The sequence below is a fragment of the Gobius niger genome (genome assembly GCF_951799975.1).
Source record: "Gobius niger genome assembly, chromosome: 1".
Taxonomy (NCBI): Eukaryota; Metazoa; Chordata; class Actinopteri; order Gobiiformes; family Gobiidae; genus Gobius; species Gobius niger.
The window spans coordinates 73,211,494-73,231,608 of NC_136852.1; the positions used below are offsets into that span (position 1 = coordinate 73,211,494).

At 38.8% G+C, this 20,115-nt stretch overlaps 1 protein-coding gene across 1 annotated transcript; it reads left to right on the top strand.

Annotated features, from left to right (window-relative positions):
- Nucleotides 1–6,628: 6,628 nt before the first annotated feature.
- On the top strand, nucleotides 6,629–19,789 carry LOC306960267 (RILP-like protein 1; the record flags this gene model as incomplete). Its single annotated transcript, XM_079552645.1, has 8 exons — nucleotides 6,629–6,919; nucleotides 9,941–10,085; nucleotides 15,462–15,580; nucleotides 15,639–15,935; nucleotides 18,388–18,534; nucleotides 18,607–18,737; nucleotides 19,470–19,568; nucleotides 19,635–19,789. 8 exons carry the CDS (start codon nucleotides 6,629–6,631, stop codon nucleotides 19,726–19,728), a joined length of 1,323 nt encoding a protein of 440 aa, XP_079408771.1. The 3' UTR covers nucleotides 19,729–19,789.
- Nucleotides 19,790–20,115: the final 326 nt, after the last annotated feature.

A 20,115-nucleotide genomic window follows, 5' to 3' on the forward strand; every position in this document is an offset into this window, starting at 1 on the left:
ACCTGAAGATTTGGACGATCGGCCTTTTTTTTTTTAAATTTTACTCTTTGGCTGACAATCCCGACGTCAACTTTATTTTTTTGCCAAAAGCCACGAGAAGACGTTCCATCCGACCCTTAAAGCTACGAAGGATCTGCTCTTGCGTGTCCGGCGTGAAGGAAAAGACCTTTTTTTTACTGCATCATAGTGAAACCTTTTAGTTGATTGAAACTCTGCTGCTTTAGTGGATAATAATGAACTCCATGGACGAAGCCTGGGCCTCGTCATCGCTCGCCGTATCCAAGCTGCAAGACGCCCTTATTTTGCTGGAAACACTTCACATACCTCCGCCTTCGCCTTTATTACGGTTGAATATTCCCGAGGCCTTGATTGTTCTGTAGTTGATTTTTATGAATGAACGAGTCGCACCGTGAATGGACGTCCGAGTGAACCTGAAGTGAAGGTCCTCGGCCTCTGGGAGCTTTTCTAACAGGGTCTTCTATCATCTCCGCCTCCTTTTACTTTCCCCTTCGCTCTGTATGAAATCTCTTTATAAGCGCAGATCTATTAATATATTTTAGTAAAGATAACGGTGGTTTCTCATTGTGATAATAAGTGTAAATGTCAAACAAATAAACAATAAATGTTTGATTTCAAAACCGTCGGGTCTCCTGGGTTTGTTCTTGGTATTTTGGAACTAAATGTGGAGGTAAATGATGTTCTTTCTCTCCTTGTCGAACAAACCTCCTGTGACATGTGCAGATGTTTCCCTGATGTGGCTCCAGCAGAATAAAGTGAAAGTCCGTGAGGTCCATCTGCGTATCATTGAGCCGCTGTGGTAGATCTCACTTCACTGTTCCAGAAGAACGGCCGCTTTACTCTTAGATTATAAACGGAACCTTCTCCACAACGACCACAGAAGACTCCAAACTGTCTTTGATGTTAAAGGGACTAGACTGAGTTTAAAATGTTTTAAAATTAAGTATTTTCCTCCCCCTACATGTTCCAGCCATGTCTGAATGTGTAGAATGAGCTCAGACCTGTTCACCACAACTCATGCACGAGCTTAATATAGAAGCTGCAGCTACACGTATGACCTGAGGTGGCAGTAGTGAGTATAAAATGGTCAACATGCATCTTTTTTTTTATTTTATTTTTTTTACAATTTTCTACAATATGCTCATTTTCAATCAAAATCATCTTACACATAGATGTAACATGTTCATGTTCAAATAAACAATCTATAAGACAAAACAACAACACACAGGGGTCTGCTAATTCACAATAAGATTGTATTTTTCAAGAAGGGTGTCGATTTAATTAGTTTTTTATTATTTACATTCATTTTCTCAAGGGAGGCCAAATACATTTTTAAATCAGATTCTTTAAAGTGGAACCATGAGGGTATTTTTTCACACCATTTCATTTTGTGGATATAACATTTTGCTAGAATTATACTTAAGATTATTATAAATGTTTCATCTGAAGTGAAGGTGGTGTTATCAAAGGTCAGCAGTGTAATACTCTTACTAAATATTCTTGTGAGGTAGTTCTGTACATCAGACCAAAAAGTGCAGACAAAAGGACATTCCACAAATAAATGTTCAATACCTTCACCATCACCTTGACAAAAGGAGCAATTGTTACTGACATCTTTTAAAAAACGACAAATATAATCTTTTACCGGGTAATATCTATGTATAATTTTGAATAAGCACTTTCACCTTATTATTGAGAATGTACTTATAAGGTAACAGAAAAACTGTCCTCCATTGTTTTCTACTCATAGGGATCCATTTTTGTTTACATATAGGATTTGCAAAGTCATCAAAATGAGCTCTAATAAACTTATTTGTACATTTCTTATCAGTGAGAATTATTCCCTCAACAGTGATGGGTCGTTCGATTATATTTAAATCAGTTAGATGTAAACTTTTTGCTAAAGAACTAATACCGGGTGGAACTGACTTAGTCACCATTTCAAACTCTCTTTGTGTTGTTTCAATGGTAAATTTGTCAATGAACTCATTATAATCAAACCAGGCCCCATTATCATCAAGTAATTGGCTTGCAATGCTTACATTTTTGCAAAACCCAATTATCTTAAAAAAAAAAGATACTTTTTTCTATGCAAAATGTAAACATTGTTCCATCGTGGTGAAGAGGGAGATGGCAAAAGTGCTGAATCAAAAAGCTTCTCGGGGAAAAAAGCACCAAAACAGCCAGAAAAAATGAGAAGAAAACAAGGATGTAAACGTAACAAAAAGTGACAAAAATTCAACCAAAAAGTGACAAAAATTCAACAAAAAAGTGACAAAAATTCAACCAAAAAGTGACAAAAATTCAACCAAAAATGTGACAAAAATTCAACAAAAATGTGACAAAAATTTAACCAAAAAGTGACAAAAATTCAACAAAAAAGTGACAAAAATTCAACAAAAAAATAACAAAAATTCAACAAAAAAATAACAAAAATTCAACAAAAAACAAAAAAAAATGTGACAAAAATTCAGCAAAAATGTGACAAAAATTCAACAAAAAACAAAAAAAAATGTGACAAAAAATTCAACCAAAAAGTGACAAAAATTCAACAAAAAAGTGACAAAAATTCAACAAAAATGTGACAAAAATTCAACCAAAAAGTGACAAAAAAAAAAAAAAAAGTGACAAAAACTCAACCAAAAAGTGACAAAAATTCAACCAAAATGTGATGAACTCATTATAATCAAACCAGTCCCCATTATCATCAAGTAATTGGCTTGCAATGCTTACATTTTTGCATAACCCAATTATCTAAAAAATGCAAAATGTAAACATTGTTCCATAAAATGCGATTGTGAGGAGAGTAGTTGTGTTTGAATAATATAAACCAACATAGCAACACCTGTTGATGAAAGTTGGCTAATTTTACAGGCAGTTTTGGTCAACATGCATCTAGTCCCTTTAAATCCAACCTTTGTGACCTGACGACCTACTTTTACACAACAAGAACGTCGGAGCTACGTCTGCTTCAAAAACACTCTGGATTATTAGTATTTCAAAGACTTGAGTTTAGTCTTTATACTTTACTATATTGACCAAACTGTTTGTGTTCAGCAGGTTCAGAACAAACAGAAAATGCATCTAAAAGTTGAGTTACGAAGCGTGTGGAGATGCAGAACGTCTCCTGGTAACTCCTGAGGGCCGTGTCTCCAGACTGAGATCTGCTCTGAGCTTAGACGAGTTGATCCGTACCCGTCTGGTCTTTGTGGAGGAGCTTCTAACATCACCCCGTTTGGAGCCATAGGAAAACACTGGGAGAGCACTGATATAGTATCAGATTCTACAGAATAGTGGAAACACAACCAGGCCACAACCAGTAGAGTAGGACCAAACCAAGTAGAGTAGATAACGGTAGGGCTGGTGGACCACATAGGTTGTCTTGTTTGTCAGCAACTTATGTGAAATAAAAAGATAAGGAGAAAAAAACAAATATGTAAAAATATCCTTTTAAAACTTTTGCTGTAAATTACTGACATAAATATGGCAAAAGTGCTGAATCAAAAAGCTTCTCGGGGGAAAAAAGCACCAGAACAGCCAGAAAAAATGAGAAGAAAACAAGGATGTAAACGTAACAAAAAGTGACAAAAATTCAACAAAAATGTGACAAAAATTCAACAAAAAAAATTGACAAAAATTCAACAAAAAACAAACTAAAAAAAATGTGACAAAACTCAACCAAAAAGTGACAAAAATTCAACCAAAAAGTGACAAAAAATCAACAAAAAAGTGACAAAAAATCAACAAAAAAGTGACAAAAATTCAACAAAAAGTGACAAAAATTCAACAAAAAGTGACAAAAATTCAACCAAAAATGTGACAAAAATTCAACAAAAATGTGACAAAAATTCAACCAAAAAAGTGACAAAAATTCAACAAAAAAGTGACAAAAATTCAACAAAAATGTGACAAAAATTCAACCAAAAAAGTGACAAAAATTCAACCAAAAATGTGACAAAAATTCAACAAAAATGTGACAAAAATTCAACCAAAAAGTGACAAAAATTCAACAAAAAAATAACAAAAATTCAACAAAAAAATAACAAAAATTCAACAAAAAAGTGACAAAAATTTAACAAAAATGTGACAAAAATTCAACAAAAATTCAACAAAAAAGTGACAAAAATTCAACAAAAAGTGACAAAAATTCAACCAAAAATGTGACAAAAATTCAACAAAAATGTGACAAAAATTCAACCAAAAAAGTGACAAAAATTCAACAAAAATGTGACAAAAATTCAACAAAAATGTGACAAAAATTCAACAAAAATGTGACAAAAATTCAACCAAAAAAGTGACAAAAATTCAACCAAAAATGTGACAAAAATTCAACAAAAATGTGACAAAAATTCAACCAAAAAGTGACAAAAATTCAACAAAAAAATAACAAAAATTCAACAAAAAAATAACAAAAATTCAACAAAAAAGTGACAAAAATTTAACAAAAATGTGACAAAAATTCAACAAAAATTCAACAAAAAAGTGACAAAAATTCAACAAAAATGACAAAAATTCAACAAAACAACCAGTAGAGTAGGACCAAACCAAGTAGAGTAGATAACGGTAGGGCTGGTGGAAACGAGCCATAAGTAACAAGTACAAGTAAAAAGTACAAATGATAGGTACTTTTACTTTACTGTACATTTTGTGATCAATACTATATACTTTTACTTGGCTACATTTTCGAGCTTGTATCTGTACTTTCTACTCCACTACATTTTTAAATTGGGTTAAAAGTATTTTATTTTCAAAGTGACTTTAAAAATGTATATATTTTTTTGCGCTGAACAGGATTAGTCCAGGTTTGCTCCTGATTTAGACCTGGTTTGATTCAAATGATTTTAAAAATCCTGCACATTAATTAACCTCTTATGTTCAATTTACAAGTCATACTTTATTCTCATTTCTTTTACATCAGTAAAAAATGGATCAGATACTTTTACTTTTACTACATTTACGTAATTGCTAAACTCAGGTAAGAACATTATCTCAGTTCTGGAAAACCGTGGCCTGTTGCTTTAACCCTTGTGTTACGCTCGGGGTCACCTGGGGGTCATTTTTTAACCCATTTTGTTTCTCTAATATTTCACTCATAAAATAAATGTGGTTCTATCTTTAGTTTGACTTCATAAAAATGCACTGATAGTAAATTTACCAGTTTTTATCATTTTTTGGGTCGGTGGGACATGTTTATGTAAAAAAAAAGGCACATTTTGAGCCAAAAATGTCCCTGTAACACTGAAAATCCTGAAGTGGATATAAGTATTTGGTGAATTGGGCTCAAAGGAAGAGCAGGTTCTGTTTTTGAAAAATGTTTCATTTTTGAATGAGAGCAAATAGTTACACTTGTGGTCTCTAACAACAAAAACACAGAACCTGCTCTTCCTTTGAGCCCAATTCACCAAATACTTGGAGTTACATCCACTTCAGGATTTTCAGCGTTACAGGGACATTTTTGGCTCAAAATGTGCCTTTTTTTTTACATAAACATGTCCCACCGACCCAAAAAATGATAAAAACTGGTAAATTTGCCATCAGTGCATTTTTATGAAGTCAAACTAAAGATAGAACCACATTTATTTTATGAGTGAAATATTAGAGAAACAAAATGGGTTAAAAAATGACCCCCAGGTGACCCCGAGTGTAACACAAGGGTTAAAGCAACAGGCCACGGTTTTCCAGAACTGATATGTTCTTACCTGAGTTTAGCAATTACGTAAATGTAAGTAAAAGTAAAAGTATCTGATCCATTTTTTACTGAAGTCAAACTAAAGATAGAACCCACATTTATTTCAAAATGTTATTTTATGAGTGAGATATTAGAGAAACAAAATGGGGTCAAAATGCAGGTGACCACGAGTGTAACTCTTTCTCATAACATCGTAATCACTTAATCAAAAAATCAAGAAATAAATTTACTGGTAAAAGTCATGGATGTTAACGCATATCCCAAAATTCAGACCATTTGATAAAACTATGACAAAGTGGCCCTGGGGTCAAGGACGACACAAGGGTTAAAGGAACAGTTCACCTTTTTTCCAGACTGAGATCTGTTCTTACCTGAGCTTAGACGAGTTGATCCGTACCTGTCTGGTCTTTGTGCCCGTGGAAGAGCGCGGTCGCTTCTAACTTCACCCCGTTTGGAGCCATAGGAATACATTGGGAGAGGCCAAATGCTAACAACACCTTGCGTCGTTTTGCGCGACTGAGCGCACGCACAAAGACCAGACAGGTACACATCAACTCGTCTAAACTCAAGAACATCTCTCAGTCTGGAAAACTGGTGAACTGTTCCTTTAAGGCCAGACGCTGCAGTGAAAAGGGAAACTTCTAAAAAATATAAAAATATCCATTTAAAGCTTTTGCTGTAAATCACATAAACATGACAAAAGTGCTGAAAGTTATTTAATGTTTTATATTAAATCTGCCACATGTGAGTTAGAGCTGTGTTTATTCCGCTGTTCCCTCAGTCCCAGTGTCTTTGAACGCGTCTGGTGTGGAGCGCGCGCACGAGGCTCCGTCTGCGCGAGCCTGAACCTGTCAGAGTTTCAACAGTCAACAACAAACAGGTCGGCCCGTGTGTCCTCCTCGCGCGCGCGTGTCCCGGCCCATGGAGAGCTGTGCCGCCCCCGCGCTGGACCGGCCCGCGGCGGAGCTGTCGGTGGTGGACGTGTACGACATCGCCGCGCTGCTGGGCCACGAGTTCGAGCGCGTCATCGACCGGTACGGCTGCGAGGCCATGGTCGGGGTGGTCCCGAAGGTGGTCCGCGTGCTGGAGCTGCTGGAGGCCCTGGTGAACTACGGCGGGGCCCGACACCAGGCCGAGGAGCTGCGGGGGGAGCTGGACCGGCTGCGGCAGGAGCGGCGCGAGCGCTGCGAGCAGGAGCGCAAGCACCAGATGGTCTGTTTACTCAGTCTGCGGCTTTACCCAAACCCAGAAGCCACTGGAGCCTCATTTGAAAGCTAAGACCTTCAACACTGACTAACTTTTTTGTCGCCCCGTTTTGTTTTCAAGAAGCTTTTAGATTTGGGTAAAGCTGAACAGGAGGAAATGTGCTCGGTTAACCCTTTACCTCCCACCTGAACCGAGCACATTTTCTCCAGTTTGGCTTTACCCCAATCCAAAAGCTTCTGGGAAAAAGGTGAGAAAAAGCAACAAAACTGAGACGAAAACAATGATGGAAATGTGACGAAAAAGTGACGAAAAATTGAAGTAAAAGTGGCAAAAATGTCACAAGAAATGGACGAAAAAACGACAAAAGTTTGACAAAAAATGACAAAAATATGAAAAAAAATGTGACAAAAATTTGATAAAAAATTGACAAAAAATTGATTAAAAAATGTATTAAAAATGACAAAAAAAATACAAAAATGTGATAAAAATTTGACGAAAAAATGACAAAAATTTGACAAAAAATTTATAAAAATGACAAAAAAAATAAAAAAAATGTGATAAAACAATGTCGAAAAAATGACAAAAATGTGACAAAAAAAATACAAACGTGATAAAAATTTGACGAAAAAACGACAAATTGACAAAAATTTGACAAAAATTTGATAAAAAATTTGACGAAAAAATAACAAAAATTTGACAAAAAATTTATAAAAATTTGACAAAAAATTGATTAAAAAATGTATTAAAAAATGACAAAAAAATACATAAATGTGATAAAAATTTGACGAAAAAATAACAAAAATTTGACAAAAAATAGATCAAAATTTGACAAAAAAATTGATAAAACAATGTCGAAAAAATGACAAAAATGCGACAAAAAAAGTTACAAAAATGAGCTGAATACCCAACAAAAAAATTATGGGAAAAAAATCTGAGGACGTGAGGAAAAAGATCCTCTCGGTTCAGGCGGGAGTTAAGAGGTTACCCCCCGCCTTCACCAGGGCACCGCCTCATTTGAAAGCTAAGACCTTCAAAACTGATCTAAGCCTCTTCTTCGTCATTTCTGTTTAACATAACACTAAAAAAAACCACAGTGTTGGGGAGAAAACTTTGAAATGTATTTAGTTACTGAATCGAGTTACTGGCCTTAAAATGTATTTTGTAACGTATTCCGTCACTTTGTCCAATCAGAGTACTGCATTCTGAATACTTTAAGAATACTTTCACATTAATTGTTGTTAAATGTATGTATAAATATGGCGTATAATTACAAAAAAGTCTCTTACCGTTAATGATGAACTCTTTAAAGGAACAGGTTTCCAGACTGAGATCTGTTCTTGCCTTAGACGAGTTCATGTGGACCTGTCTGGTCTTCACGCGTGTCCTCAGTCACGTTAGCACAGACGGCGTTAGCATTTAGCCTCTCCTCCTCTATAGCTCCAAACCAGGTGAAGACAGAAGCTACCGAGCTCTTCACGTTTAAAGCAGTTCTAAGTAACGTGTTTACCTTAATAAACCCTCCCCGTAGTCCCTGTGGGGGTGATACAAGTGTTTATGGGATGATTGGAGGGTCTTTCATCGCCCCCTGGTGTCTCTGGGCAGAAAACCATGTTTGCAACTTGTCTGCCACCGGACCGGAGTCACCAATACACACTAATGAAATCACGAAGAAGAAGCTAACATGCTAACGGGCAAAGCTAACTGCGGGCTAACGTCACTTTAAACAGTATTTACAGCCAAGTTTGAGTGAAAAAAAATATTTCCGTTGTATAATTGGATGCACAGTAACCCTCTCTCCCTTCGCCTTTTCTGTCAGCGTATTTACTCTCCAAGACAATTAATAAATTAAAAAATCGTAACTTGCTACTACACCTGCAGTTGCGCTTATGGCCTCTAGGGGGAAGAGTTACTTGGTACTGCTTTAAAGTATACGATAAAGTATAGTTACACTAAATTAAACAATGTGGATTTTCTAAGTGGATAAAAGGGGGACTATATTGTAAGGCGTAATAATACCAGGAGTAGTTCGACATCCGTGCAGTAAAGTGAAGATATTCGCATGTGGAATTACTCCTGGTATTATTACGCCTTACAATATAGTCCCCCTTTTATCCACTTAGAAAATCCACATTGTTTAATTTTGTGTAATTATACTTTGACCTTGGTAGCTTCTGTCTTCACCTGGTTTGGAGCTATAGAGGAGGAGAGGCTAAATGCTAACGCTATAGAGGAGGAGAGGCTAAATGCTAACGCCGTCTGTGCTAACGTGACTGAGGACACGCGTGAAGACCAGACAGGTGCACATGAACATATTTATTTATTGGCCTTTATTTAACCAGGATAGTCCCACTGAGATTAAGAATCTCTTTTTCAGGGGAGTCCTGGCCCCAGACGGGAATCGATTGTACATGTTTTTAGTGTATAGGGGAAACCGGAGTACCCGGAGGAAACCTACGCAGGCACGGGGAGAACATGCTCCACACAGGAAGGCCCCCGTCCAGGTGGGAATCGAACCCGGGACCTTCTTGCTGTGAGGCGTGATTATCTCAGTGTGTAGAAACTATGGCCTGTTCCTTTAAGTCTCTCGGCCAATGGAGCAGCAGATACAGCGTCATGTGACACAGATGTTTACGTGACCTCTTTCTCAATAATATAGAGTCAACATGTAGTGATCGATACTGCAAGTATTCCTTTGATATTTGCAGTAACTGGATCTAAATACTCTCAAATGAAAGTGTAGCTTTATCAGAATACAGTTACTCTAAATGAGTAACTAAATACATGTGTTTAGTTACTCCCCAACTCTGCAAAAATGGATTAAAAAACATGACAAGAAAAGCAACTAAAACGTGATACCAAAAACAAGGAGGAAAGTTATGAGGTTTGTAGGTCTTAGCTTTCAAATTAGGCATTACTCTGGTCTACAGGCTGTAAACTCCTGTGAGAAGCTTTTAGATTTGGGTAAAACTGGAGAAAATGTGCTCGGTTAGAGGTTCTTTACAGACTCTGACTCTGTGTGTGTGTCAGGAGCTGGAGTGTGTGGAGGACGTGTGGAGGTCTGAGGTGCAGGACCTTCTGTCTCAGATCTCGGAGCTTCAGAAGGACAACAGGAAACTGTCCCAGTCCCAGTGTGAGCCTCTTCAGTCTGAGGAGCCCCCGCCGGAGCAGGAGGGTGAGTCTGCCCCCCTTGGTTCCTTTTTAGTGCCGGTTCTTTAACGATACTTGGTGTCCGATGCCGTGTCTCCTCCGTGGGCTCCCTCTGTTCATGAGAGGTTCTGGAAGCTCCTCCTCTGTAGATCAGAAAACACAGCTCTGCTCCTGAGTGTTTCTTGGCCTGTTATTGATCACTTGTATTTTATTTCTATAACATGTTGTTTCTGTGAAGCACGTTGGTCGACTGCAGTTGTTTTAACCTCTTAACCCCCGCCTAATGCCGTAATGTCCTTTGGCTGTAGGTCTGTGTAACACCTCATTTGAAAGCTAAGACCCACAAAACTGATCTTTTTCCCTGCGTTGTTGCTGTGTTGTGTCACCTTTTGTATGTTTTTTTGTGTGCGGTTTTTTGGGGGGAGTTTTTGTCATTTTATTGTTGAGTTTTTGTCACATTTTTGTTGAATTTTTGTCTTTTTTTGATGATTTTTTGTTTAACTTTTGTTGATTTTTTGACATTTTTTGTTGAATTTTTGTTGAATTTTTGTCATATTTTTTATTGAATTTTTGTCACTTTTTTGTTGAATTTTTGTTGAATTTTTGTTGAATTTTTTATTGAATTTTAGTCACATTTTTATTGATTTTTTGTCATTTTTTTGTTGAATTTTTGTCATTTTTTGTTGAATTTTTGTCACATTTTTTATTGAATTTTTGTCACATTTTTATAGATTTTTTGTCATTTTTTTGTTGAATTTTTGTCATTTTTTGTTGAATTTTTGTTGAATTTTTGATTGAATTTTTGATTGAATTTTTTTATTGAATTTTTGTCACATTTTTATTGATTTTTTGTCATTTTTTTGTTGAATTTTTGTTGAATTTTTGTTGAATTTTTGTCATTTTTTTGTCATTTTTTTGTCACATTTTTGTCATTTTTTTGTTGAATTTTTTTCACTTTTTTGTTGAATTTTTGTCATTTTTTGTTGAATTTTTGTCACTTTTTTGTTGAATTTTTGTCACTTTTTTGTTGAATTTTTGTCACTTTTTTGTTGAATTTTTGTTCGTTCAGGTGGGAGTTAAGAGATTAAATGAGTTTTACAAATAAAGTTGAATTGAATTAAAAAAGGGGAATAAACTGGTAAAATAAATGGGTGAGAAATGAAAAATGGAAAATGGGGGAAAAATAGGGGATAATATTGGACCCTGGACCAACATCAAAACTCAGATCTTAAGATAATACGAGCAGAGCCTGACCTCTGACCTCTGACCTCTGCACGGTGGTTCCCCCGGGGTCTGTGGGGCCACGAGGTTCATGTGAAACCTGATCCTTTCACACGTCTGAGCTGCACTCGCTCTCCTGGGCCGTTCACTCCCTGATGTTGAGCTGCCGTCATGTCCTTGGGCAAGACACTTCAGCACCTCCCCCAGGGTCACAGGTTCACGTACCCTTGACTGTGCAGGGGTTCCCGGTCGCTCCGTGTCCGACGGTCCCGGACGGTCACATGAGCTCGTTCAGCGGGACCGTTTTAGACACAGGCTCAAATATAACCCTGTGTGTTTATGGCCCAGGCTATTTCATGCCCCCCCCAGGCCAGATTTACCCCCCAGTGATAACAGTTATGGGCAAAACACTTTACCTCCCTGTGCCTGTGTGAACGCAGTATTATAATAATAGTATAATGAAGGTGTTTTACTTACACTTAGCTCAGTTAACTCTGTCCATCAAGGGAAAACACCAACACACGAGCGCACGAGCTACATTAGCAACATTAGCTACATTAGCTACATTAGCAACATTAGCAACATTAGCAACATTAGCTACATTAGTTACATTAGCTACATTAGCTACATTAGCTACATTAGCTACATTAGCTACATTAGCTACATTAGCGACGCCGTCAATAAAAGAAGAAAAAACTGAAAAAACAATGTTAAGCATCAGACGGAGGATTTTTCCATGGTTTATAGTTATTGTATTTCAAGGAATACAACGTTGACATGATGCAATATTAATAACTAGGACAATATTATGTTTTTAATTATCAATCAATCAATCAAACTTTATTGATAAAGCGCTTTTCATATCGAAAGTGCTTTACAGATTATTACATTTAAAACAATGCGCCTGGGACGCCCTCCTCAGGTCTGAGCTCCTCCTCAGGTCTGAGCTCCTCCTCAGGTCTGAGCTCCTCCTCAGGTCTCAGCTCCTCCTCAGCCCTGAGCTCCTCCTCAGGTCTGAGCTCCTCCTCAGGTCTGAGCTCCTCCTCAGGTCTGAGCTCCTCCTCAGGTCTGAGCTCCTCCTCAGGTCTGAGCTCCTCCTCAGGTCTGAGCTCCTCCTCAGGTGGTTCCAGAGGCGAGGGCCGTAATATTGAGTCTTTTTGTTGACTTTAGGAATAACTAGGAGGCCCCTGAGGAGGAGCGAAGAGTGCGTGAAGGTTCGTGAGGTAAAAGCAGTTCTGAAAGATAAGAAGGACCATTAAGACATTTTAATATGGGCAACATGTTTACTTTTCAAATGCCAAATCAATTTCAAACATTATTTTTTTTTATCACAAAATCTCTAAAAACGGTTCCTTCTTCTGGGTATTTATTTATTTTTTAACACTGTACCACTTTGAGAACGTCACAATAACATCTGAACGTCTGAAGTTCCTCTGAAGTTCATCTGAAGTTCCTCTGAAGTTAGACAGGTATATTCTGGCCCAGAGGGGAACAGTCTGGTCTAGACAAAACTATACCAGGGGTTATTTGTTCCTTCCATTTCTTTTGCATTTGTATCATTTGTTTGAGGTGAAACGTCGTTTAACCACAGTGGGAGGACTTTGATCGTATGTAATTGTTTGGGTGGTATTAGTTTTAGACACTGTTTACTCATGCTTGTGATTTTAATAAAGATCAGACCACATTATATCACCAATTTAGGCAGAAATATAAGAACTTTCAAAGGTTTCACTCACTTTTTCCTCCCACTTTACAACAGGGTGGAAAAAACACACAGGGCCAGATCTTGTGGTTCATGGCGCAGGCTGTAGAGCAGACGACTGCGCAGACGGTGGTGCTCCCTGCAATCTTCAGTGTCGTAGCTGGCGCAAAAAGTGGGCAGGACAGACTCGCATTGGATGTGGATCGCATTATGGTGCTGCCCCCTCCCCAGGCTTTCCCCAGACCTGCGGAAGGCGGTGGTTTGCGAGGGGGGGGTGAGGGGGGGGGGTTCTCTTGTACACGCGTAACATGCTGATGCAGCGCAATGTTTAATACAGATTAAATAAATAAAAGTGTCCCTCCGCTGCTGCAGATCCAAGCTGAGCGGGCGGGACAGAGAGGCCTCGCGCTGGACACCGTTCGAATGAGCAAAGTTACGAAATGTACAGGATTTAACTGATCAGAAACTGTCATATCTGCGGAGGAGTTACAGAGTTATGCAGGATTCTTGCTTCTTGCTGAATTGGGAAAAAAAAGTTGCTGTAAAATGCACTTCTTTCTTTTGGACTGAGCTGTGGCTCCACAAGGAGGAATTTTTGTCACATTTTAGTTGAATTTTAGTTGAATTTTAGTTGAATTTTTTGCCATTTTTCTGTTTAATTTTTGTCACATTTTTGTTGAATTTTTGTCATTTTTTTGTTGCATTTTTGTTGATTTTTTGCCACATTTTTGTTGAATTTTTGTAATTTTTTTGTTGAATTTTTGTCACATTTTTGTTGAATTTTTGTCACATTTTTGTTGAATTTTTGTCACATTTTTATTGAATTTTTGTCACATTTTTGTTGAATTTTTGTCACATTTTTGTTGAATTTTTGTCACATTTTTGTTGAATTTTGTCACATTTTTTGTTGAATTTGTTGAGCACAAGAAGCATCATCAGGAGGTTAAGACTGACACACGATGGAAACGTCTCCTTAAAACTCAGATCAGACCTGGTGTTGTGGCACTTGAGGCGCGTGTGGTTTATTTATGGAAAACTGTTGTTGTTTTGGTGTTTGGAGCTTTTGTTTTCAACTTGACGTCGATTCTAAGGAAGAAGACGAGGCAGCGCGATGTAAGAGGAACATAACGTGAAGGCTGCCATAAAAGAGCAGCTCCAAGTGCTGCTTGTAATGAACCACGCCTCAGTCGCCTCTTTTTCATAAATAACACCCTCTCCCTTGAGGCGCCGTCTAAACCTGCGCCTCACGCAAGATCGCGCGTGCACCACGTTGCGTTTCGAGTTATGCACGTTATCCACTTTTGGACTGACCTGTGGCTCCACAAGGAGGAATTTTTGCCACATTTTTGTTGAATTTTTGTCATTTTTTTGTTGAATTTTTGTCACATTTTTGATGAATTTTTGTCATTTTTTTGTCATTTTTTTGTTGAATTTTTGTCATTTTTTTGTTGAATTTTTGTTGAATTTTTGTCATTTTTTGTCACATTTTTGTCACATTTTTGTCACATTTTTGTTGAATTTTTGTTGAATTTTTGTCACATTTTTGTTGAATTTTTGTCATTTTTTGTCATTTTTTTGTTGAATTTTTGTTGAATTTTTGTTGAATTTTTGTCACATTTTTGTTGATTTTTGTTGATTTTTGTTGAATTTTTGTTGATTTTTTGTTGATTTTTTGTTGATTTTTTTGTCATTTTTGTTGAATTTTTGTTGAATTTTTGTCACATTTTTGTCACATTTTTGTCACATTTTTGTCACATTTTTGTTGAATTTTGTACATTTTCTTTCGACGTTTTGTAACCACATTTTCCCCAAATTTCCCCCATTTTTTCGCACTTATATTTATGTATTTACGCCCCTTGTCCTCCTGTAACCCGTGTTGTAATCCGTGTCCTCCTGTTGTAACCCGTGTCCTCCTGTTATAACCCGTGTCCTCCTGTTGTAACCCGTGTCCTCCTGTTGTAACCCGTGTCCTCCTCCTGTTGTAACCCGTGACCTCCTGTTGTAACCCGTGTTGTAACCCGTGTCCTCCTGTGACCCGTGACCTCCTGTAACCCGTGTCCTCCTGTGACCCGTGACCTCCTGTAACCCGTGTCCTCCTGTGACCCATGTCCTCCTGTTGTAACCCGTGTCCTCCTGTTGTAACCCGTGACCTCCTGTAACCCGTGTCCTCCTCCTGTTGTGACCCGTGTCCTCCTGTTGTAACCCGTGTCCTCCTGTTGTAACCCGTGTCCTCCTGTAACCCGTGTCCTCCTCCTGTTGTAACCCGTGACCTCCTGTTGTAACCCGTGTTGTAACCCGTGACCTCCTGTTGTAACCCGTGTCCTCCTGTTGTAACCCGTGTCCTCCTGTAACCCGTGTCCTCCTCCTGTTGTAACCCGTGACCTCCTGTTGTAACCCGTGACCTGCTGTTGTAACCCGTGTCCTCCTGTAACCCGTGTCCTCCTCCTGTTGTAACCCGTGACCTCCTGTGCCCCGCAGGAGTGTCTCAGAGGCAGCAGGAGGTTCTGGACAGGCTGAAGGAGCTGGTGGAGAAGCAGAGGGACGAGATCCGCTCCAAAGAGCACGAGCTGACGCTGAGGAGCCGCGACGTGGAGGCGGTGAGTCCCCAAAAGGCCGGGCGGTGTTTGACGGCTCATGAATGTGTGGGTTCTGCAGCTGCAGCTTCAGCAGAGCCGCCTGATGAAGATGAACCAGGGCCTGCGGCACCGCCTGGCTCTGCTGGAGGCCCAGGGGAAGGCGCTGGTGCAGCAGAGGGCGGAGCTGGAGGCCGCGGCCCAGGCCAGGCAGCAGGAGCTGGGGACGCTCGGGCAGGAGGTGTCCCGCCTGCAGAGGGAGCTCCAGGACATGGACATGGAGAGACGGGAGGAGCGCGTCCGCCTGACCTCAGGGCTGAGCTCCTCCTCATCCTCCTCATCCTCATCCTCAGCCACCGCGGCGGCTCCTCTCACTGCGGTAACGAAAAACCACAACTAACACCTCTGACCCGCCTGAACCAGTTTGGCTTCACCCAAATCGAAAAGCTTCTTGTAAAAAGCGACGAAAATGAGTCGTAAATGAGGATGAAGATGCAACAAAAACACAACAAACAAGCAACAGAAAAGTGACAAAAAAGTTAAAAAAAAAATGGATTAAAAAAGTGATGAAAAAGTGACACAAATGTGAGACAAAAATCCAACAAAAAAGTTTTTAAAAAGTGACAAAAAGCAATGAAAATGTGGCAACAATTCAAAGAAAAAGAACTGTCTAGATCAGTTTTGTAGGTCTTAGCTTTCAAATGAGGCATTACCCAGAAGATTTTAGATTTGGGTCAAACTGAACTGGAGAAAACTCACTCGGTTAAGGTGGGGGTTACGAGGTTTAGAGGTCAGTCTGGTGCCGGGGTGCCAGACGTACGATAACTCTCATGATGTACGATCAATAATTCCAAAAAGCCTTAAAGGAACAGGCCACCGTTTTTACACACTGAGATATGTTCTTACCTGAGCTTTGACGAGTTCTTTAGGACCTGTCTGATCTTCCCCCGTGCCTTCAGTCACGTAAACACAGCGCAGACGGCGTTAGCATTTAGCCTCTCCCTCTCTCCTCTATAGCTCCAAAACTGGTCAAGATAGAAGCTACCAAGCTCTTCCACGTTTTCCCTATTTAAATATGGTTACGTGAAGTGTTCCACTGCAAAGTATAGACACAGACGGCATCTCGTCATAGAAGGGGGCGTGGCTTCGAGAGGAGGAGCTCAGGGCTGCAGAGAATGTTCATGTTTTTAAGAGCAGCTCAAGACCCACCGTGGCTCCTCCGCATGTCTTTGTTTCTTTATTTAGTAGAAACTATATTCATAATTCAGCATTTGTTAAAGTAGTTTTTGAATAATTAGAGAAAGTTTAGATTTTTCTCCAAATTGTTTTCCCCCTTAACGGTTTTCAAACATGACCATATATGGGCGATTCCAGAGGTGCTGTCTGTATCTATAATTACACAAAATTAAACAATGTGGATTTTCTAAGCGGATAAAAGGGGGAACTATATTGTAAGGCGTAATAATACCAGGAGTAGTTCGAAATCCGCGCAGTAATCTTCACTTTACTGTGTGCGCTCAGTCACGCAAAACAACGCTCTTCCACAGGCACAAAGACCAGACAGGTACGGATCAACTCGTCTAAGCTCAGGTAAGAACAGATCTCAGTCTGGCCTGTTCCTTTAAATGTCGGATAACTTCAGAGCTCCAGATAAAGTCTGGTTAAAGCTCTGTCTCCTCTCAGCAGAGCTTTGCTTTCGCTCTGATCTGGAGTCAGACTGAGCCTCCGTGTTCACGTAGAAGGAGAGACTGACCCTGGATCAGTTCCACAGTTCTGCCGCGGCTCCAGCCACTTCTTTATGGAGCTCCACAGTCCCGCCTCCTCTCCACAGTCCCGCCTCCTCTCCGGTCCGGAAGTAAAACTCCCCTTGCTTTGAGACCGTATTGATTTGGAATAAAGTCTTTAACTCTTGGGCTGAATCCAGCTCTGTGGTTCTAAAGCGACCGCAAAGTCAGACGCAGGTGAAAAAAGCACGTATGAGATCCATCTAGTTTAACTGCGAGCCTTCGTCCTAGAACTACATTACCCAGGATGCTCGGGAGTCCCATGATCTACTACAAGGCTTTTGATTGGTGGAGCTTCACGTTCCCACACGTATATATTTATTGTAATGTAGAAAACATATTATAAACAATGTATTCAAACATAATGCAGGCAGTGGACGTTTTATCCATATCGAACACTGAGAGTAAGAAAAACGTCAAAAAAATGTTCCCAACGATCCAATTAAACGAACCACCATCATTTTTATTCCCATTATTAGCATCCAGATTGTTTAACAGTGAAATAATATAGAACTGTTGTCTGCAAAGTAAAAGAAACTCCCCGTGAAAACCTGGTTGCCTTGACCAGCGGGCGCGATGTCGCAAAGGTTCTTGGGATACGGAGTTTCTATAGTCAGGAAGTGAATGATGTCACAGCCTTTTCTTCAACATGTCGTCTTCTTTTTGGATTGAAATGAAACATTTTATGGTCACGAATTGCTACAGAGCTGATTAGCTTTTGCGGTGACGTTAAACTCTTAATATTTGAATTTTGGGAAAATCGACGGTCGTGTAGACGGGGATTTTTTTGCTTCCGGAGCAACAAGACTGCGAGGGGCGGGACTGTGGAGCTCTATTTCGGCTCAGCTAGTCATTTTCCTCATTCTAACGCCTCATGTGAGTGTGTGTTCTGTGATCACTGCTCCCTTTACGAGCTGATCCAGCATCAGTGTGTGAAGAACAGATTTCAAACCCACTAAAGCTGTGGTGCTGAATCTGGCAACCCTGGTCTGGTTTCTCATTATTCTCCAAGTGCTCTGTGCATGTTCTCCTTCTCGTCCCTAAAAGGCTCCGCCCACTGGTCCGGCCTCAGAGGAGAAGCCGTCTTCAGTGTGGGTGGAGTGTGCAGGAGACCCGGAGTTCCTGGCCACCTGCTTCGAGCGAGAGCCCCCGCCCAGAGGCTACGAGGAGGACGTGGCGGTGCTTCAGTTATCGGTAAACGCTCCAGACATGTTCGTTCCCCCTGAGCTCTGACCGGAACGTGCTCGTCCCGTGTTGTGTTGACAGGACACGGACAGCGATGGGCAGGAGGACGGCCCTCGCTTCACCCTCCAGGAGCTGAGGGACGTCATACACGAGAAGAACCAGCTGAAGGCCCAGGTGTTCCTGCTGCAGGAGGAGCTGGCCTATTACAGCGCGTAGGTTTCACTGAGATCAGATCGAGGTTTAGCTTTGACTTTGTTCACACGTGTTTAAAGCGTCAGGCGTGAAGTGCGTTTGGGTAACCCTAACCCCAAAGCTAACCCTAACCCCAAACCTAAGAATAAAAATAACAACAAAATAAAATAAAATAATAATAATAAAAATAAAAACAAAATAATAAAAATAATAATAATTAAAAAAATAATAAAAATAAAAATAAAAATAAAAATAATAATAATAATAATAATAATAAAAATTATAATACAAATAATAAAATAAAAATAATAATAAAAATAATAAGAAGAAGAAGAAGAAAAATAATAATAAAAATAATTTAAAAATAATAAAAATAATAAAAATAAAAATAATAAAATAAAAATAATAATAATAATAATAAAAATAATAAGAAAATAATAATAAAAATAATAATAAAATAATAAAAAAAATAATAATAATAATTAAAAAAATAATAAAAATAAAAATAATAAAAATAATAAAAAATAATAATAATTAAAAAAAATAAATAATAATAAAAATGAAAATAAGAAAAATAATAATAAAATAATAATAATAATAATAAAAATAATAATAATAATAATTAAAAAAATAATAAAAATAATAATAAGAAAAATAATAATACAAATAATAATAAAAATAAAAATAATATAAAAAAAAAAAAAATAATAATAATAATAATAATAATAATAATAATAATAACTCTGCTGCAGGGAGGACGCTGAGGACAGTCTGTGTGTGTACAGCTCCTCTCCACCAGAGGGCGCAGAGGAGGCGGCTGCTGCAGAGCCGGAGTCTGGCATTCGCAGACTGTGGGTCACGGCATGATTATTTACATGTGGTTTGACTGTTTCTGACCCGTCCCTTTGTGTTTGAAGGATCTTCACGGCCATCATGCCCATGGTGGCAGCAGGTCTGATCTCTGACGACCCCACGCTCATGCCCATAAGACGACTGGTCTCCATCACCTAAACCTTTATCTATTTATTCTCTCCAATCAAAAGATGTTTTAAAGTTTTCAGTGTTTCATTAATGTGTCGGTGTCACTTTGAAATTAAGATAATCAAGAGAAATGTACTTTTTGCTGAACAGCAGAATCTGATCTGTTCCGTCATTTAAAGAAAAACAGTTTGGGATTTTACCTAAAAGCACTTTTTATCCTGATGTTCGTGTTTGCAGAGCTCTGTGTGTTTGAGACCTGGACGTTTGTCAAATCAAGCTTCATAATAAAGATATTTTATATAAACATTTGGCATTTTACTAATGAAAGCTGTTTTTAGGCTCGTCCTCTGTAAGATCAGTGTTAATTTCGTCGACTAAAATATTTAGTCTTAGTTTTAGTCAAAGTGATATTTTTGA